Source organism: Argopecten irradians, chromosome 1 (assembly GCF_041381155.1).
Source record: "Argopecten irradians isolate NY chromosome 1, Ai_NY, whole genome shotgun sequence".
Classification (NCBI taxonomy): Eukaryota; Metazoa; Mollusca; class Bivalvia; order Pectinida; family Pectinidae; genus Argopecten; species Argopecten irradians.
The window spans coordinates 32776050-32799608 of NC_091134.1; the positions used below are offsets into that span (position 1 = coordinate 32776050).

At 35.7% G+C, this 23559-nt stretch overlaps 1 protein-coding gene across 3 annotated transcripts in view; it reads right to left on the bottom strand.

Moving 5' to 3' along the window:
* The window catches only part of LOC138324709 (serine/threonine-protein kinase LATS2-like), a 38409-nt gene extending 16949 nt beyond the window's left edge, over positions 1–21460 (bottom strand). The window contains exons 1-2 of one of the 3 annotated variants that reach the window (XM_069269786.1): positions 21302–21460; positions 20003–20783 (exon numbers count right to left, since the gene is read on the bottom strand). In XM_069269786.1, the coding sequence (XP_069125887.1) occupies positions 20003–20422 (420 nt within the window). In that variant the 5' untranslated portion in view covers positions 20423–20783; positions 21302–21460. Of the gene's footprint in view, positions 1–2848; positions 3430–8535; positions 9243–20002; positions 20784–21301 lie in introns of those variants that run through there. The other 2 variants (XM_069269807.1, XM_069269797.1) reach the window with 2 other exon arrangements.
* Between the last annotated feature and the right edge of the window lie 2099 nt (positions 21461–23559).

The window sequence follows — 23559 nt, forward strand, 5'->3', positions numbered from 1 at the left end:
GAACCTTTTTGTATTACCGGTAAAACATGCGTACAGTATAACATGTTTATAATGAACACACTTACAACAAATTAAAACATGGTTACTAGTGAGTTTCATTCCCGTCAAAGCTCCTATAAGATGTCTCTAACATGTGTTTAATATAATGTAGTGTGCTTATAACAAAGTGATTTTGTTGGTCCCGAGAGGTTTGTTATATAACTGTGTTTTACTGTAATCACCATTTCTACATCTGTCACCAAAGCAAGGCAGGTATCCAAAACATGCGTCAACACCACTACACCTGTCACTAGAGTAAAAACATGCGTCAACACCACTACACCTGTCACTAGAGTAAAAACATGCGTCAACACCACTACACCTGTCACTAGAGTAAAAACATGCGTCAACACCACTACACCTGTCACTAGAGTAAAGTATTCCATATATGCAGACACCATTGGAATGTATAGGTATGATGGATTTCATTAGGTAAGTCTACACATGTACAGGTAACATGTACAGTTTGACCACATACAGGTGAGAATTGAACACCTGGCGCCCTAGCCTTGTGGTTTAATTGGGCTGCCTTAGTATGGACAGTTGTGGTTGAATTACTCTTGGTAGCATTAATGCTACTGTGCATATCCTCATATTTGTCCATTTTCAACAAGTACACCAATACATGTATTGGCAGAAATACTGTATTCAACCAAATAAGTGCCCAGGGCGTTTAAAAAAATAAAAGGTGCTTAATAAGACAAAATTATTTAAAACCTTTACAGTTTTGTGTAGTTTTGGTCTTTATTTGTGCCCATGCAGGCAATTTTAATTGAGGCCTAAAAAAGGAGGAGGGGCGCTAATAGGGACATGGGCACTTGTTGGGTTAAATACAGTATATACCAGCCAAACATCAAATACAGACACTATAGCCACCAGACTAGGATGGGTAATACAGGCCCCGTGGACCTTAAGAGGAAGCATGTGTCAAATCTATAGATAGTATATGCTTCACCAGTTCATCAACCACGACTAACCACAACATTTTCATCATCTTCTAGGCTTTAGTATTTTTTAAAATTTAGGAAATATCCAGTTTCAGTAAGAATGTGTCTATAAGATTACAAACTACATGTATCTCTCTCACACTCCTCAAAAACAGCCAGCCTTCGCTTCCTAAAAACAACATCTAGCAGCCACTCCTAATTTTCTCCTTTCTTCAATTAATTTTTCAAGTACATGATCCCTGATATTAGTTTTAACATGATGTTGTGAAGCAATTATTGAAACACGTAACAAAGTCTACTGTTATATTTCCCACCGGCCCCCTCATACCATTACATACCTAATGTGAGAATCACAACTTTATCTATAAGTAAAGAACAAGTCTGATATATAACTCAAAGCCACTGTCTCAAGATTTTTTTAGTTACTTCAATTCTGCCAACGACGAACCAAAATGCACAATAATTAGATATACCGAGTATCTATAAATAATTACATTATGTTAAGATTCATTAGATTTCTGATTTAAATTTTTACAATATCCCTGCTGTTAACTTTGATATAATGATCTATGCCTGTATCTTGGAACATTTTGGATCAATATTTCATAATTTTGCTAATTTTGTAATGAAAACACATTTGAAATACATGTACATACAGTCTACACATGATTATATGTAATTACTCTGGATAGATCTCTAGGACCTGAGCCAACACACAAGTTTAGTCTTCCATGGGGGCTTTATGCATCATGGGTAAAAAATGTGTTGATATATACATGTATATATAGATCTAGAGTGAAAAATAATTAATCCTAAAGTAAATAGCCACCAGACATATACAATGCATTCCTGATATCACTTGTCTCCACCTAAATCAAGAACCACCAGTGCAGTAATCTCATTTGTAACATGCTAATTACTATAGCTCTGAATTATTTTTCTACTCTTATGTCATTAATATTAATTATAAAGCCTTCATGATATATAAGGTATAGAAAATTTTAAATTCAAATCTTCATTGTATATACATAATGTGGATCTGAATATGAATCTATAAATATCTAAATTACAAATGACACCTGCTTCAAGTAAATTTTTTTCCTCTTTACACTGAAGATATATATAGATGTCGTAGACAGATCTTTTGTTTTAAGTGACATATATATATATTCACCAACTGCTATTCACTGACATACCAGGACGAGGTACTCGTTTTTTTTCTTCAAAATCTTGAAAAAAATTAAGGATTCCAATATAAATATAAATTATTGATGTTCTCAATGCTCTTAACTCATTAACCCCTGAAAATTTATAATAAACTGTTCCTGTCTTTGAATTAGAAGAGCCCAAATTAAATGTATCTTAAGGGGTGATTTTGTTAAAGATGCTCCACCGCCGACATAGCATAAATGATATTTATTATTTGAACAATTATTGGTGTATTATCATGTATATATATGTCTAATTAACACAAAAAATAATATAAAATAATTTATTTTGCCATTGGTGCATGCGCAATCAGTTCTTCATTCCATATAGGATATAGTGCCACGGAATTTTTTTGGGATGCAATTAATTATTTTTCATATTTTTAACTTTAAGTAAAATTAGAAGCTCATACTTTTCAATGTTGGTAATGGTGTAAAGTAAGTAACTTTTGAAACTGAACAAAAATACTAAATCGTCTTCTCCTGTTTTTGATAGTGAAAAAATACCATATGTGGGTGGTGGAGCAACTTTAAATAATGAGTCCCAAAGTAATTAAGGCATGAGTCCGGAGCTTGTAGATATCTAAGAAGAAAATCACAAATAAATTCAATCAATACTGGCTTTACCTTATGATTAATACATAAAGGACTTACAGTAATGATCTGACCACTGGTTTTTCTGATACTTAGAGCAGATTTCACTCGACCATGCTTTCTTCTGGACAGAGTAAACACAGGCAGAGGTTTTTGTTCTGACCATCTGCTACTGGACAAGCAAGCCAAGTCTTTTGGATACATTCTGATGTAATTACTAGTAAAACAACTTTCTTCAAGTATGTCAACATGAACATCTGTTTCTAAGCCTCAATTCCATGTTTCCATAACAACTTCTTCCGGAATTCCGTTCACTGAACCAGTGTATGTGGTTACTGGACTGAAATAATCCCTTTATAGACTCTGTCAACACATGATGTTACAGTAGATACAGCCTCCAATCTCAAGTTCAACCAGGTAATCTGTTAAACAAATTCTAACCAACACATGTTTCTATCCAGAAATATTTTTCTGTTCACACACAAACTATTTTGTCTGCAGCTAATCTGTGTTCCTATAACCGGCCTCTGATCATGAATTCATCAGGTGTCTTTCACAAATTCTGGTCCCGCATCCCATCACCTGAGGGCAAATTTTCTTTATAAAATAAATCCCACTGTCCGGTATATACTCCCTATAGAGGCGAATGTTACAGGTAAACTGAACCTACCTGGCTTTACAGTGGTTAAACACAATAATAAAAATTCCGTCTGAAATATTTCCTCCTACGTACCCAGCATTCCACTACTGGAATGTCCGATCAGATACAACTCGAGTGTAGACTAAAGACCACGGTAACCAAACGTTACCCACCCTTTCTCCCAGCTGTGTGATCCACATTAACAATTCCTTTTCTACCTGTGATCCCTCTGCAGTACAATGAACTGTTATATGTGTGTTCAGTAGAACCAGCATCTCTGCCCTCTGTATACATTCTTGTGTGTCTAGGATTCTCTCCATCGCCACACCCTTCCTATCCGCTGATAATCTGATAAGGTAGGCCTAATTAAAACTGTTTACCTTTTATTTATTAGTAGGACAGAGGTACATAAATCTGTAGACAGTTGAATGTTCTATGGAATCCCCAGTCTCCCTCGAGCTCTCTTACATTATACAGGTGATCAGCTGCATGTAATTTTTACAGTAGCAGTATCACAAAATTTTCCATCTCAATATAACTTATTCCCTTTCAGTTGTGGACTAATGGTGGCCCATGAACAACGTTTTAGTTTCAAAATAATTATATAAATCCAAATAATGCTGTTAATTGAACTATGAAATTTCAGCTGGGCAAATAATGGCAGTCAGTTGCCAGTGTTTAATTGACTAAATACGACAAAATGTTTCAATGGTTGCAATATACCTGAGCTGATATAATTAACCCAGTTTTCTTGTCAAGATGGTGATCAAAATAAAATTTAAGTTGCAATGATAGTGTCATACATGAATAATAAGTTCAAATGAAGACATTAGCATTACAACATTATTTCTTAATTTGATCAAATTATTGTAACTGGATTTTTGGTATTTGAAATTTGTCACTTTCAAATTTCACTCAAATTGTTGTTTTAAATTCAATATCATTTAATTGTTAGCTATGAGCAAACACACTAAAATTCCAAATATCACTGATGCATTATGAAATACTCTTATCAAGATGCAAACATATATATGTAGCCCATAGCATGATTGTAAAATTATGCTGTGTCACGACTGATGCCAGGAATACATATACAGTACACTTAATCAGAATGACTTGAATGTTGTTAGTCAGACACTACCATTTAACCTATAAATCATCGACCATAAACTGACATTATATACATACAATTGACACAGTATATATATATCTATAAACTCAATAAGTTTGAAATGGAAATCGGTAGGTAGAAAACATTCTTCGCATACTTTAACAAATGAAGATGAATTTGTAGAGATAAAATTGGAGGTGAATGATCTAGATATCAAGATTTGTTTCTTTAACTTGTTCCATATGTCTTCAGGCCAGTGTGGCTAAGTGAACATCCTTTAGTAGTTTTAAAACGATTTTTTTTTCACTATCAATAAATTGATTAAAACATCTGTCTATACCATTTTGTTATAAAGGATCCACAGACTAATAGGTAAAATTCCTACAATTCTTAATCTTGTGATGGCACATATGGGATTCTTAAAAGCTAGAGCCTCCTTTTGAAATATCAATATTTGCTAATCTTAAACAAGCAATCCATATGAAGTACATGTAACCCCATCCATTAAATTTACAGAAAGGCATTAAGACCTTGATTTTTTTTGATTTTTTTTTATTTTCCTCATATTTCTAATTTATGGCAGTCACAGCAGATACTGTACTCAACCCAATAAGTGTCCCCATCCCTATAAGCAACCCTCCAACTTTTTTTGGCTTTAATTTAACATACTTCAAATTAAATGCAGACTGAAAATATTAAAACTGTGTAGGTTTCCTTACTGATATCCTTTGCAAATTGATTTATGGCTTACTTTGAAGAATAATTTTATGAAAGGCTAGTCCAGACATGGTTCTATTAAGCACCCCCTTATTTGCTTCGAATTTTAAGCGGCCTGGGCACTTATTGGGTCAAATACGGTGTATGTTGGAATGACATCTACATACTAGCTATATGAGTACAAGTATGAATAGTACAAGTATGAATGCCCTTTCCTTTTTATTTTTTTGTCGAGATGAAAAAATGCCATGTCAAGATACAATTTATCATGTAATTTGCCTCATCAAAATTATTTTTTACTCATCACAGACTTTTGTAATACTGACATTTCCATGGGATATTAATGAATTAACATGTCTAATAACATTTGCTAATTACCAAATATATGTCTTATGATTGGAACAATGCTATTTGCTAATTAGCTTTTCGTTTCCTATGAACAATGATATTCTGTGATGAGTTTATGATGAATCTCTCTCACATTCCAGATCCAAGGACTAAAAGACTTCCAGCTCTTTTGGGAGCATGCCTGGAATTCCTGGGTAATTCCTTTGGATGCTAATGAGAATCACAATGCCCTAATACATTGGCTACATCACAAGTAGCGCTTCCATCAAGGTCTTGTGGACACATCTTCTGACGAACATTGCAAAAACCTTAAAGCACATGTTTACATATATACACAACGGTGACCTTCGATACAAGAGCAGCTGTGACCCTGTACATATGGAAATAATTCCCACTTCTATATATATTACAAACACACATTCCATATTTTTTTCTTAAAAAATTCCTGGTACAGATAAGTGGATCTTAATGACTCTACCGTTAACATATCTGCACTCCGTAACAATTCTGATCATGTAAGTACCATAAACATTTGTTCTGGATACCTTTCTTCTAAACATCTTACAAACATTGACCAATTTGTCATCAAGCTGTATATGAATAATGATTGATGGTCAGTTTAGTTTTACTTTATGGTGTCTATGTATGCAAAGCTTTGGTCAGGTTGAGGAAAGCCTGAGTTTCCAAGCAAAAAAAAAAAGCTTTATGTATACCTCTACTGTCATAAAGTAGACCTGCAGGTAGCATGCAATAAAAGGTTTCTGTTGGTATATGTGACCCCCCACCCCCTCCTCCCTCATTTTTTTTTTCTTCTCCAGATTAGATGGTTAGACCACAATGTTGACAACCTTATTACCAGTCTGGAGTAAAATGTCTCTACTGAAGGTAGCTCTATTAATACTAGCTGTATTATACTGGACAATGACTCCATGGCCAGGCCATCAAACCTGTAATACACACAGAGATGAAAAGGAATACTTTTAATGAGGCTTCACCTGGATGATCCAATACATCCACACAGGGCCTAACATGACCTTGTGGGGCCTAAAGTATGGTGTACATGTCCGTAAGGAGATAAACATCCAATACATCCACACTGGGCCTAACTTGACCTTGTGGGGCCTAATAATGTATATATGGTGCCCATCAGGAGATAAACATCCAATACATTCACACAGGGCCTAACATGACCTTGTGTGGCCATTAATTTGGTGCCCATCAGGAGAGGAACATCCAATACATCCACACAAGGCCTAACATGACCCTGTGGGGCCTAATAATGTATATATGGTGCCTATCAGGAGAGGAACATCCAATACATCCACACTGGGCTCACATGACCTTGTGGGGCCTAATAATGTATATATGGTGCCCATCAGGAGATAAACATCCAATACATCCACACAGGGCCTAACATGACCTTGTGTGGGGCTTAATGTTTAATTTGGTGTCCATCAGGAGATAAACATCCAATACATCCACACAGGGCCTAACATGACCTTGTGGGGCCTAAAGTATGGTGTTCGAAAGGAGATAAACATCCAATACATCCATACAGGGGTTATGGGGCCTAATAATGTATGGTGCCCATCAGGAGATGAACATCCAATACATCCATCCACACAGGGCCTATGGGGCCTAATTCATCCCGCCTCAGACAAGAATCTTGTATTCCTATTGGTTAAAATGACGTCACGTGATATCAAATATATAGTCGTATCAGGTTAGTAGAAATTGTATCAGGTTTGGACGATAGAGTTATCGTTCTTTGCCCCTAACTTCATTAGCAACAAGATGGTGGTCAAGTAACGCTTAGCAACGATGGCAATCAAAAGAGATGGAGACAAAATGTTTGAATGATAGCGCTGATGACCACTTTCAAAGCAAACCGAAATCGGCAACACTTATTTAGGATTATTTAACAGAAATGGACCATGACAACACATTCGAGTCTTCAATGAGGTGAACATTGTTTTAAGTTTTGAGTCATTTTGGTTTCCATACTCAGTACATAATGCATTTTGTAGTTACTTCGTTGAAAGGGTCTTCTACGGGATAAATTTGTTACACAGTTTGTTAGTGTCCTAATACCAAAAATATTGGGTGTAAATTAAACATGTATCAGGTTTAAATAGATACAAGTTCATTTTAGACCCAATATTTTCCCATATTAGGTCACTAACAAACTGTGTAACTAATAGTATGAAGCCCATCAGAAGCCGATGGACATACAAAAGTCAGAAATAGACAGAGATTGTCTGCAGACACACATAAAGATAATTAATGGGAATAGACAAAGACAATAGGAGATGACTTGAGAAAACTGATAAATGAAATTTGACTGTACTTTGACGGACAGAGATATCGATATAGAGAGACATGTGCAGACAGAACAAAACTAGACAGCCAATTGCATGAAATGAATGGAAAATGACAGACAGAGACAAACACTACAGTACACTTCTACAAAATATTAGGAAGCTAAGTTCCAGAGGGGTTGGCACTAGATAAGTTATAAATTAAACCTACACATCCAAACTATACTTGCATACTGGTATATATATATGTTTTTAGTCGGAGACAAAAACATTGAACAGCTAGAGCCTAGAGTGTACAATTGTATACAGGTATCACAAGTTTATAAACTAGAGCACATACCTTGTACAATATGTATACAAAGTGTACATATGGCAGTAGATAATCATGTACACTATATAGGGCAGGGCTATTTATAGGTCAGGTAGTGGTAAATATTGATTGATTTGTGTGTGGAAGCCATCTACAAGTGCAAATATTTCAGCTAATCTTGTATGAAATGTAATGTTCATAAATTACAGGTAAACTTGGACATATAAACTAGGTATTCCTATATATGCATTGTCATTATGTCACCTAGACATGTCCACGATATATATATATATACCAACTCACCAACTGTCTCTGACGAAGGTCCTCCAGCTGGGCAGCTGTTATGAAACGTCGCTTAAACATGACAAAAATTCACAAAAATACCACAAAAATATAAAATCTGAGTGAAAAAAATAGGTCAATCCACGTCACATATGTTTGTCAGGTAAGGCAATATCGATGGAAAGGTAAAAACTCAGCCATATCATCCTATAACACAAGCCTCCATGTTGGTGGTTTTACATGGCACATGAATACACACAGGTGTCATTAGACCATATGTAGACACATATAACAGCATGTGTTGTTTAACAAACTGAGAGAAATTCCCCAGAAATAAATCAGTTTCCAGGTAGATGTCGACTCACACTATACAGGGGAGAAGGCCTGCCAACTGTTAGGTTTTACATCCACACACACAAACATGGCTGGCTTCCCCTCGGCCCATCCTCGGGACAGGTGAGGCGAAACATAATCCACAGGTATGGTGTAGTTCTTACGCACAGAATTGACAATACTGGGTATAACTGTGAGGCCTTTCTCTCTCTGTCCACATTAGAGTTCAGTAGTGTAAGTACCAGGCTTATCTCTCTAGCTGAGGTAGGTATTGGAAATGTCGACGAGCAGCACACGTCATCGCGCGATAAAAGCGACCTCACAAATCTTACAAGGACATATCGCTTTCATTCAATATTGCTACTTCACTATCACTCGACAAACGCAGTGTAAATAACTGCGGCCTTATTCATAGAAATCCTCAAACATTCTCGCATTACAATCCGACTTCCCAATCTACTTTCTGATCTGTATATCGATATGTTGTTCAAACCTGACGATCAGTATATACCCATATGTCTGTCTGTCACTGATCTTACCTGCTGATCATGATCAGTACCTACATATATATGCATGCCTTTAACTTTTCTGTTTATACATTCCTTCCTTGTCAATTTCAGTATTGAAGAGGGGTTGCTCATGATCTGGCTGTTGGAAAAGCTTTCAGTCTGTGTGTGATATAGACTGATGTATGCCACTGCTATGTCTATAGATATCATATGTACATGTATATGCAAATTATACCAATTTCCATATACTCAAGACTAATTTTAAAGTTAAAGTAAGATGTGTATTGAATCTGAATAAAAAAATTTGAAGATGTTTTTAAATTCCAAACTTACGCAAGTACATACAAGTAGCCATTTCATTCAAATATTTACTTCTCTCGAGCTATTGTGACATATGGATACATAATTAAAAGTCATAGAAATGAAGAAAAAAAAAAGAAAAAAAAAAGACAGATGAGAAGGACTAAAAATATTCTAGGCACGTTTATAGCATTAGTATCATTTGCCTATATATACAGAGTTTGACATATCTGTTATGTAAATTACCTTCCCACATAAATATTCATGAAATTTTGCCATAAATATCTAATTCTTTATGCTGATGGCAAGAGGTATACTTACTTTTGAAATTTCATTTCATAAAGGAAATTAATATTCATATTCATCAAGATTCTTTATATTAATTTTGCTATTGTTATACACGTGCACTAGACATCATGGACAAAACATGAATAAGACACAAAACACTAGTAGCCTTAAGCTTTCATCTCTAGGTCGTGGTGTCCGACATTCTACCACTAACCCTCATTCTCTAGGTCATAGTGGCCGAGTGGTTCGGGTGTCTTGACATTCTACCACTAGCCCTTCTTTTTCTAGGTCATAGTGGCTGAGTGGTTAGGGTGCCTTGACTTTCTACCACTAGCCCTTCTTTTTCTAGGTCATAGTGGCTGAGTGGTTAGGGTGCCTTGACTTTCTACCACTACCCCTTCTTTTTCTAGGTCATAGTGGCCAACTGGTTACTAGTTAGGATGTCTTGACATTCTACTACTAGCCTTTCTTTTCTAGTTCATGGTGGCCCAGTGGTTAAGGTGTCCAACATTCTACTACAAGCCCTCCTTTTCTAGGTCATGGTGACTGAGTGGTTAAGGTGTCTGCAATCCACTAGCCCTCCTTTTCTAAGTTATGGTAGCCCAGTGGTAAATGTGTCCAAAATTCTACCACTAGCCCTCAGGTTTAGGTGCATGACATTCTACCACAAGCCCTCCTAAATGGTTAAGGTGTCTTGACATTCTACCACTAGCCAGCCGTCTCAAGGTCATGGTGGCTAAATGGTTAAGGTGTCTTGACATTCTACCACTAGCCAGCCGTCTCAAGGTCATGGTGGCTAAATGGTTAAGGTGTCTTGACATTCTACCACTAGCCAGCCGTCTCAAGGTCATGGTGGCTAAATGGTTAAGGTGTCTTGACATTCTACCACTAGCCAGCCGTCTCAAGGTCATGGTGGCTAAATGGTTAAGGTGTCTTGACATTCTACCACTAGCCAGCCGTCTCAAGGTCATGGTGGCTAAATGGTTAAGGTGTCTTGACATTCTACCACTAGCCAGCCGTCTCAAGGTCATGGTGGCTAAATGGTTAAGGTGTCTTGACATTCTACCACTAGCCAGCCGTCCCAAGGTCATGGTGGCTAAATGGTTAAGGTGTCTTGACATTCTACCACTAGCCAGCCGTCTCAAGGTCATGGTGGCTGATCATGAGTTGTAAAGGATTCTGACATTCTATCACTAGCCATCCTCTGTCTCTTATGTCATGGTGGTTGAGTGGTTAAGGTGTCCAACATTCTACCACTAGCTTTCCTCACCTGGGTCAAAAGTTTGTGGTCCATAATTATAGCAGTTACTAATTACTTAGTAGGATACATTGGTGTGTGGTTTTTCTCTGGAACTTCGGACTTCTATCACTTCCAAACCCTGAGCAATCCTTAAATGACTAAAATTGTTATATAATGTAAAACACAAATACAATTGGAGTAATTCCCTCCTTACCACTAGGGGGCACAACAATCAGAGTTGTTCATGAGTAATCCTAAAGGTATTACAACATGCGAGACAAAAATTAACAACAGAAACCTGTAGAAACGTATAATTACTTAATTCATCAGCGTATTTATAATTCTGGAGAACTTTATGAAGATAAATCATTCATTCTGAACAAGATGTCTTCCATGAATTGTCAAGGACAATGGCAACTTTTACCTGTATTTCAAGAAACTTGAGTTGTGTTTTACAAACATGTGTGCCTATGAGTCACAGATGGTCTGAAGAAAGTTGCTTCCATGAGCAGGGTATAGATATATATACACCTGTATCTAAGATGTTCCTAGTCTTACAGACACTCAATAATTTATACAACATATATTGTAAACTCCTTTGTGCAGCCATGTGTGGCCACTCAGATGAATTCCAATACATTATACACCATACCAACAAAAAACATTTAAACTACATATACACAAGTGTTATTTCCCAGGCATTCTTACTATACAATTTAAATATATATCTCTCGCATAGCTGAAGCTCAACCATGGGGCACCTCAACCCATACAGGCTACTGATACTACCTGTCCCCCCTCAACTATACTTCCGACCATATTATCACCACAGGGTTGGCCAGTCCATCATTTAATTACGGGGTGGGTAGGTAATATCTCTGTATGCTACTGTTGTAAACAACATTTCTGACTTTAATTTTGTCATTATTATGACTTTGACCTTTCTATTACGAGCTATCAGGTTTATAATGGAATGCCTACCTATCAGCCTGAATCCTCGTAAACTTCTATGAACCAATCAACATTTAGTTATTACAAAACTGGTGAAATTCATATGCATATTTTATTGGTAAATAATTCGTTCAGCTTTATGTACTTACTAGTACCTACATAACACTAGATGTTTACAATTGTTGGTACGTATGCACAGTGAATCATCCATTTATAAGAAGCTATACTACTTATTAGTGGAAAAATTCAAGAATTCATTTTAATTTTAACAAGCAAACACCTTATGTCGTAAGCTTTGACCAAAATGTACATTTTTTTAATCTAATGGCTGACCTTTCAATAACTGGTCTAGTTCTGACCACAACAATGAAAACAATTTCTGGGAGATCAAATGTCTTTGAGATGTATGGATAGAAATATTGGGTACATGTACTGTATATATCAGGTAAAAAGGTCCTTATTCCTACCGTTACTTGTTATTATCATGACCTTTGACCTATGAACTTTCTATAATTTGGTCACAGCGAATATCAATATAAGTTCCTCTTCTAACCATAAACTGGGTAGATTTTTCTAAAGACCTTGAGATGTTTGCCTTGAAAAATGCAGAAAGCTTATTGGTTGTGATTGGATCAGGTAAAAAGGGTTCCGCCCATGAGCTCCTCGTAGTCAAACATTCCTGATGTTGTGGTCCTGTAGCTAATATACATTCATATGTATTCGAAGTACAAAGCAAACTTCCTCATGTTAAAATGATAATTGTACTTGTACATGCTGCTCAAATTTGTTCTGAAGAGCTGTGGAGGTGGGAGTAGAAAACGACACATGATGTCTGGAGAATAAATACACAAGTTAAGACATCTCTAACGCATTCCTTCAAGTAACACCATCATACAGCAGGAGATATATCTACATGTGTACCTGTACACAAACAATGGCCGTCCCCCGCTAGTCCCCCTATTAATTAGTGGTGGCAGTTTTAAGGGACTGAGTCAGCATGTACTACAACAGATCTAAACGCACGTGAGAGGCTCCAAGCAGACACAACCTTCCCACAAATACATCCCTGCACACCTGTAGAGCAAAATCGTGAGGGACCAATTATCAGCTTCACCATAATCTTGGCAAGGTGTGTGTGGGGGCGACCTGGCCAAGACCATATAGATCACTGTTAATTCTAAATCAAGAGACATAGACAAGATATATCATCATATAGATATTTTAGACAAAAAAAATAACATTAAAGTTATATGGCCATGGAAAATCACAAACACAAGTAGTACTGCTCCCTGCTAGAATTTTGGATACTTATGATTTTCTTAAGATTCCACATATGACAAGAAACAGATCCTGATCAGTTCCCTTTTTGTTTGTATACCAGCTGTTCTATAATACTTCCTGTTTACAATATAAGATGATATCTTGGCTGAGATAACTGTGTTGTATCTCATCCTTTTTCTATAGCCTGATGCTGAAGCCATCATACATACAGCCTCTTATAAACATTACACATAAATTGACATAATATTAACACAGATTCTAATACTGCATCCTGTCTTTAGTTTTGAACATAAAACATCTCAAACCAATGTCAACCAAGGTTTGGCAACCAAAATTACTTCCTGTCAACAAAAATTTGGTACCAAATTAAAGGATTGAAAACAAAAAATTTTCCTTTCATGATATACTTTTTACGATATGTCTACTGACCTTATCCCTTAACCACTTCCTGTCAATAGACTTGATAACTTATCTACTTCCTGTCAACATATAGACTTGTTACCAGTCTAGACTTGACAATTTATCTAGATCTACTTCCTGTTAATATAGACTGGAAAACCAAACTACTTCCTGTCAATATAGACTGGAAAACCAAACTACTTCCTGTCAATATAGACTGGAAAACCAAAATACTTCATGTCAATATAGACTTGAAAACCAAACCACTTCCTGTCAATATAGATTGGAAAACCAAAATACTTCCTGTCAATATAGACTTGAAAACCAAACCACTTCCTGTCAATATAGACTGGAAAACCAACCTACTTCCTGTCAATATTGACTGGAAAACATATCTACTTCCTGTCAATAAAGTTCTAGACTAAAGAACCATAACAACTTTGAATTCTTATCCGTCTAGACTTGACTTTTAATCTATATATATATATACAACTTCCTGCCAAAACAGATGGGAAAACCAATCTACTTCCTGTCCATATAGCTAGACCATCAACATATCTAGACACATATCTACTTCTTGTCAATATCTACTACTATACTAGAGAACCAAACGAACAATCTAGATTATAATTATTTATATTACTTCCTGTCAATATAGCCCAGAAAACCAAACTACATGCATGTTCTGTCAATAGATATGGCAATTTACCTTCTTCCTGACAATTAACCAAATTAAACTGCTTCCTGTCAATGTTAACTTTACATGTGTTTATGATTGTAATGATATTGTAACTCAAGGTCATGACTCCTGTCTATATAAACATAAGGTCATCCCCAGTCAATATTAATAGTCAAGGTTATCATATGTTTACTTCATGTAATTCTATTGTCAATGTTATATAAATAAACCTCCAACATTTATGCTATTTTAAACTACAGTCAAAGGCATCCTCAGTCCATGTTAAACATCAAGGTCATTATACATTAATCAGCCTATATCTTTAATCAAGCATGGTCATTCTCAGCCTAAATCTAGTTCTGCAGTCAAGGTCAACCTTAATTAGTAGCTGTATGTCACAGTCAAGGAAGGTCATTTTCAAGCTGAGCCTATAGGCAAGGTCACCCTTATAATCTGTAGCCAAGGTCACCCTTATAATCTGTAGCCAAGGTCATCCTTATAATCTGTAGCCAAGGTCACCCTTATAATCTGTAGCCAAGGTCACCCTTATAATCTGTAGCCAAGGTCACCCTTATAATCTGTAGCCAAGGTCACCCTTATAATCTGTAGCCAAGGTCACCCTTATAATCTGTAGCCAAGGTCACCCTTAACTTATAATCTGTAGCCAAGGTCACCCTTATAATCTGTAGCCAAGGTCATCCTTATAATCTGTAGCCAAGGTCACCCTTATAATCTGTAGCCAAGGTCACCCTTATAATCTGTACCCAAGTAATCTGTAGCCAAGGTCACCCTTATAATCTGTAGCTAATAAGTTCACTCTTATAATTATAAGCTATATAGCCAAGGTCAGATCATCCTCAGTCTATATCAAAACTCAAGGTCATCCTCAGTCTATATTAAGTCAAGCAATTGCATAGTCATCCTTAGTCTACATCTCCTGTCAAGGTCATCCTAAATAGATAACTAGTCAAGGTCATCTACAGGCTATATATATATAGTCAATGTCAAATGTTATATATATATCTCCTTATTCAGCTACAAACAATACATTCTTTAAAACAGAATATAACCCAATGCATACATATATCACCGAGACAGCTCAAAAAAGTTCCTACTCATCAGGAATGCACATGCACTGGGTTCACCCCAACCCAAAAGCTACCTTTACAGGAAAACCCCCTCCCCTCACACTCCCATCAGAATATGTATATCTGCTGTGATTCATTGTCTACCTGAACATCAGGCCATGTGTCAAACAAAGGGCCTTTGTCATTAGATTTCATTGAGTAAATTCTCTATATACGGCTTTACTTGTTGACTGATAATCTATAATCCTGATAACAATATAACACAGGAGTTGGTGAGGGCTGTGCATGCAATCATATGGAATGTTCACTTCGTGATCAATGTAGGCAAGGTTTTATAATAACTGAAAGGGGGAGAGGGGAAGGAATGGCATGGGGAGTCAAAATATAGGAAAAGTGAGGATTAAATTAGAGGAGTAGGGAGACAAAAGAGGTAACATGTATAAGAGACCAGCAGTTGGACATGGTCAGGATCCCATAAGGGACATGGAAGGAGCTCAGGTCAGGGGTGGACACATATGAGAATGATTATATGAAAAGTAGCTAGGAGATCGCATGGAACATAGCTATATAGGAGATCTAGGATCAGAGTTGTTTGTTTTATTATCTTCACAAATATTAACAAAAAAGGTAATTTAAGGACAGCCTGATATGTATACAATGTGTTGTGTGTACATGTTTATAGCCTAGGTATGCGTGTTTTGGGAGACTGTGGTATGTGTTGGTATATCGTCCTTGTAATAATCTCGCTGATTGTCACTGACTGACACATGATCATGACCATATTCACATGTACATTATACTGACAATAGGCAAACCAGTGAAATTCTAGAAGGGATAATTATAAATAAAGATGTAGCTATACTCCTAATCAACAGAACCCAAAAGATTGTTAAAAACTGTAAGTGGTCATATCACAGGGAGAACAAGATTAAATGCCTTTCAATTATCATAAAATAGGATGGCAGCTGATAAAAAAAGAAAGAACTAAAACATATGTACCAGTTACATGGTATATGAAATATGGTATATTATAATTTCAAACGCAAAGGTTTAAATATTCATGAAAAAGGTATTTTTCATCTATATCAAATATATTTGGTGGCAAAAAAATAAATAATTTTAGATTTTAATCAAACTATATTTGTTGGAATAGATTACTGATAATCTATTTTGAAACAGGTGTGTTCATTATTTGCTGGCATTCCATAAAATTTTTCAGTATACGTGCACATTACACAGAACATGTAAAGTTGAACATTTTAGACTATTTCTAGCTAATTACTCCTGTCACACACTGACTCTGACCAATTATTTTAAATTATATCCCAACGTATTTTGTTAAGTACAAACAAATTTGTTCACAATATATTTAGAACAGTTATAATTCACATATCTCAAATTCTCAGTTATCACCCCCAAGCTCTGTTAAACATATATTACTGAACATATATTAAACATATATTAAACTGATATTATTTACGAAGCAAATAAAAAAAAAAAAAAAAAGGTAAACTTTTCTCTATTTGAAACTAAATGATAATATGAATACACAACATGTATTTATATAAATTCTTCAGCACTTATAATTAATTAAAATGAGCAAAGAAAATGTCTTTTGATAAATTATTTTTATGCATCTTCCCCGTCACATCGTAATTATTTTTGCAAAAATCATTATTTTCAGATTAGACACATTCCTATATTTTTGTATATATATTCCTGCAAATCTGAGAAATTATTTATGGTTTTAATTATATTTTAAGCCACATGTCTATACATTTAGGAATAAAAATAGCACAAAAGTAAAGTAGCATTCAGAAAGGCACTGCAATATAACTTTCAATTTTCAACAAAAACAAGTCCAAATTTTGTAATAAATGTAATACATTTGACCAACATTCTCTGAATTCCATTAAACAAAGTATTCTGTGATGTAATCAGGACTAGATGACCTACTGACTTATTGATAACATTGTTCATTTCCATATATACACACTTTAATTTCTTTCCTATAGTCATAGACCTAGTTTCAAACAATGTTGTACAATGTTGACAAACTGTTATACAATATCTCTATCTTTGAATTCTTCACATTCTTGTGATTTCTGTTGGAGAAATCTGGCTTTTATTGCTGTAGGCCAAACAGTACCTGGTATGTATACACTGTGTCCAGATATGGCACCAGCTGGTCAAGCTGGACATACACACATCACTGATAACATTCACCATGTAACTTCCATGTCACCAGACAAACATTTGAAAACCAATTTAAATCAGTCAAATAATTCACAATGTCAGTGCCAGGGAATTAGGCAACTATTCTACTTCAATTTAAACATACTTCTTCATTTTTTAATCATCTTTATCAAAATTTCTGTCTGCTTCTTTTTCAGCCTATAGACGGTAGCTTTGGCATTGTCAAAACTGTTGATCATATTTATCAATATTGTTAGCTTCTACATAAAACAATATTTGTTTACAATATCTACTTGTTTTATCATAGTTTTAACTTTCTAATAATTACAGAACTTGAATTTCCAATACTAAAAGACATACAGCATGATAATATAAACAATCAAAAATCATGGATAATTCTAAGATTTTAAATATTCTTAAAGATGCTCCACCGCCGACAGAGCATAAATGATATTCATCACTTGAACAATAATTGGTGTTTAAAAGTGTATATATATATGGCTAATTAACAGAAAAAGTAATATAAAATAATTTATTTCGCCTTTGGTGCATGCGCAATCAGTACTTCATTCCATATAGGATATAGTGCCGCGGAATTTTTTCGGGATGCAATTAATTATTTTTTGTAATTTTAACTTGAATTAAAATGAGAAGCTCAAACTTTTCAAAAGTGGTAATGGTGTAAAGTAAGTAACTTTTGCTACTGAAGAAAAATACTAAATCGTCTGCTCCTGTTTTTGACAGTGAAAAAATACCATTTGTCAGCGGTGGAGCATCTTTAATTAACAAAGAAGTTCAAATAAATTTCATAAAACATAAGGAATTAATGAAAAGTAAGGGATAATGGTCAAATGTACCTTCTAAAATTATCTCTGTAAAATAGATATCATGTTGAAAAAATGCAAATCCCATAGGATTCAAAATGCATAATAATATACGGCAGACTTCTTTGTATCCACAAAAAAAAATAGTTTACCCAGTGTTTTTCCTGGGCATTTTGGGAAATTGCCACCTGGTGAAAATTGGGAAATTTTGTGCGATAAAAGTATGAAATGAAAAAATTTTAACGGTGTTTATGGAAATTTTGGAAAAGGTAGAAATAAACAATTATCCTTCTCTAAGAATCAAGTGTAAGAATGAATACTAAAATACCACGTTCAGACTTGGGATTTCCAGAATTTTTTTGTTTCGTCACACAAAATAGGCGTCATCTCACTAATTTGGGAAATTTAGACATAAATTTGGGAAAAAATAACAAGAAATACAATTGGGAATGGGGCCTTATTTCGGCCCAAATATATAGGCAGGAAAAACACTGTCACCACATTGTGGCCTTTTGGAGCCGATTAAGCGCCTCATTTCAGTGGGAATCTTTTCAAATTTGTGCTAAATTCACAAAAAATACAGTTCACTGGAGCTCCTGGAAATCTCTTTCCCACTTTTAGAACACATTTAACGGAGTTGATACTTGATTATACGAAAATTGTCAATCAAAAAGTATTCAAACTTCAAGTGTACAACATTTTATGTAAGTCTTAACAATGAAACATTGACATTTTGTGGGAAATTCCTAAATTTTAGATATCTAAATAGCATGAAACTTTCATAATCTTAGTGATATAACAATGAAAAGTGTTTATTTGCTAATACTTTTTTTCTCTAAAGCTATTACCGTTTTTTTTCCTTTTATATTTGCCATGGCTACTCAACCAAGAAATTAAAGTAAACAGAAAACATAAATTTGACTGTATTGAGAGTTTTCATACACATGTGTAGTTTATTTGGTTTTTTTTTTTCATCTACATGAGTCCTTGACTCCTGCTTTTCTGGAATCTGCATTTTGGACTTGCCTTAATTTAAAAGCATTAATTATTAGATAAATTTTTTCTTAAGACTCTTGTCATGAGGACAAATTTATTTTCATTAACACAGTAACGGTTGCCTTAAAAATAAGATTTTTGGGTGTTTAATGCTTTAATTAAAATTTCTTTTGTATTCCTTTAAACACACATCAGAAAATGGGATATACATGTTACCAAATTTAGAAATATCTTATTCACTATAGACTATAAACCTAGTCTATAGACTTGGGTTTCCGTTACCATTATACACGACAGTCACCAAACCTCTGTAAACACTTGACAATCTGAAGTGTTCATGTTGAAATATTATCAAAATGTAATCGCACATTAGGAATCGAGTAACCTGCACATGTTTTACTTACGAGAGTGACTTCATCACTAAGGTGCTTGCAGATGCTGTCCCCATCTTCGCTACCCTGCGATGACGTACTAGCACTTCCCTGTTGAATCTCATTTCCATCTGAATTTGGCGAATTTTGGAACGGTCGAAGACGTTCTTTGATATTCTGTAAAGCAATCTGGTGGTAGACGCTCCTTGTAATTTTGTTAGGGGCTCCCGTAGGTGTCCCAGAACCGCTTTGATTAATATCCGGTTTTAAAGGTATGTTAGGTGACATTTCCTTACCAGATTCGTCACTTTTGAAACGATTATGTAAAGTGTCCCTAATTTTGATCAGCATATGCCGACCATCTTGATCCGGGAGGAAGGGCCGGCGTCCGGGAGTTGCCCCAGAACGGCCGACATTGGTACCACCTCCCGCGGTATTTTTGTCCCTTTGCATTATAAGAATGGATGCACATGTGTGATAAATTCAATAATCAAGAATTATCCGCCTGGAATGGGAGAATACACACACATTTGTCGTAAATCCCAGTACAGAAATTGACTATCACAATAATTTACTTACATTATTATTATATATTTATGATAACCACTATGATAAATTGAACTGTAAATCCCAACTGAGAATAACCACCACAATCAATTATTTCATTTTTGAATTAATAATAAATCCATCTGGTGTCATTCACTTAAAATGGGGATTCAATGCCTGTCGAAAATGTAGTAATTATATACTCCAAACCGGTCTTCAAAATAATCCGAAACTTTGGTTCCTCTCCCGATGACCTTGACCGTGTATTCTGTAAGGGATACACAAGCAGAAAGACATCATCATTTGCTCGATATTTTCACAAATACAAATAATAAATGTTATTAAAACCATAATTTTGACATACTACGTGTCACCTTTATTTAATGACTTCTATGAGTACTAAGCGCGAGTTTATATAGACCCCCAATTTTTTTCCTACGGACACCGACCGACGGCAACATGTTGCTATCCAAGATGTAATGTATGTGAAATAACACTTGTTGATAATCATGCCGTCCTCCAAGATTGTGCACGAAATTACATACGTTTTTGTTTACATTATCGTTAATAGCGTACTCTTGACATAAAATAAGTATGTATTTACAATCGTTATGTGTCAGAGCGGCCGCCATGTTGCTTCACAATATACGTAAGTTTCGATGTACAGTACAGAGAGTGTATAAAGCCCAGACGGTGCACCTGAATCAGTTTCAGGCAAACGTTAGACACCCAGAATTTCAATCAACAATATTATGATATAAAATTACACTAAATGTCAAAACTTACCCGAAAATCTGTCTCATTTTGGCCATAGGACTCCTCTAAATTTGAATACCACGATCGGGGTGCGAATGTTGGAATTTGAGTGAAGGGGAGGGCAAGGTGGAAACTGTGACCTAAATGCCGTTTGAGCAAAGATACATTTTACAATCGTTAATATGTTTCTAATCTTCTCATATGTTAAATTGAATTCAATTAAGATCAATTAGAGTGATGCCGTTACATACAATGTTCAAATTAAACAAAGTTGTACGGAGAATGCTGAAAATACCACCACCCCTACAAATATACAACGTAATGGAACAGTCCTAGATGCCAAGTACTGTGTATGATTGACATACGCTACGCCCATTCGCTACATTGTTGACATTCCACAGTGATCACGTGACGTGATAATACAGGCCGTACACTTAATAAAACAAAGGCTATTTATAATATCAGAAGATCTAGCCAAATGGATCAGTTTGAAGATCAACAAGGCAGTAGCCAAGTAAACATAACGTTGTATTTTTTAAACAATTTCCCTGAAAATAGGAAAATAAAGACAGAAAGTGAACGGTTTAGAGCAGTGTGTAGGCCTCGAACACCTGTATGTGGGGAGAGGTGAATCGTAGCTATAGGTGAATAGTTATCGACTGAATATATAGCATAGCCGGTATCGGTCTATTTAGATTCTAAGTTTCGCTATCATCAGATATATATATACGAACGCTAAAACTAGGACAGGAAGGAACACTCCCTGGTGATACGTAAAAGCTGATCAACAATATATTATTTTGAGGTAAAATAATAAATAACTGAACAATGTAGACAAAGTAAAACCCACTTTCTCATTATTGATTTCGTTTGTTTTATTTAGAAACCGAAATCAGTGTTACGATGTTATTTCAACTGCCACGAACTAATAATTAATATTCATTGCACATTTTTTTTCATTTCGTTAATCATCTAACGGTTGGAGACTTTTCATTAAAATATTTTGTATTTTTTTTCTGTCCGTGACCACTGACCGTAACAAGTAATGACGGCCATTCAGTCGCCAATAATCACTGACCGTGCCGTCTACAGACAGACAAATGATGCTCGGGCCCCGTGACCGCCTTATGGTAATTAGGTACACACGCACCTGTGCGACCACGTGTGCGCGGCGGGGTGGCGAGGTGCCGTCAGGTCACGGCGAAGTACCATACTGTCAATTCATCCATCAATCAAACGACTGGAGACGCCCATTCATATTGTACCGTACACGAATTTAGCATCACGGAAAAAATAAACGTATGGTCAAATTCCAAACAAGATAATACAAGGATATCACTTTACGTAGACCGGACACGCATGCAATTTCATGAGCACGTGCTGGACACAATACACATCTAAAGCCAACGGGTAGATAACGGATCAATTCATCTAACAAAATTCAATTTAAAGGGAGAAAAGTGCATCTAACGAATGGCGGAACCGAGATATTTCCGACAAAGCATCATACGTTCTTCTTCGTTGAACGTTTCCGTAGAACAGTTTCTCGACGGGACCGATAACCCCTCATATGGAAGGAGAAAACTGCTAGTGTCTGTTACTTTCGATTAACTAACTGAATTTCGAATAAGATTAAACAACAGCGAAATATTATGGAAATGATGTATTTCTCCCATGCATCCTTTCCATCAAAAATGAATTAATTTGGGGTTCTTACATTGACTTGAGGAAGTACTCTTTCAAATTCAAGTACGTAGGCATGAAAATAATGATCTGGACTCGAGGTCTAAAGGTCCGCATACCTCATGAATGTCATTGACATTAAACATTCCATTGAGTACTATATGTCGGATAAGAAAATACGATCCCGGTCTCCACCTTGACGAGTTAGGCCACGAGTCCCTCATTAGGGCCGCCAAGTGGCACACACTAATATGTAAAGGAATATAAACGTACAAAGTTTGGAATCCAAATTAATATAAGTGTGTACATTCCATTGTCGGTAATTTGTTTCATGCTTTAAATGCCTAGAGGTCGCCATTTGTTACTATAAGATACAATCTTTGTACGTATATTGCGCTGTTCCTCTACCACTTCAGTTTCCTACAAACAAAGGAGAGCAGAGGAAGTTATTGTCCGTATACTTACTTGGCCTTCTTAAGAGATTATTCCGGGCCATTGAAACAATTCTACACGATTAATTAGAGCAAAAACACTTCTACTAGAGGGGCGGTTAGAATTCCGGAAAATACGCGCGTCCGGTTTACCCTTAAATGCGTTACAATCAC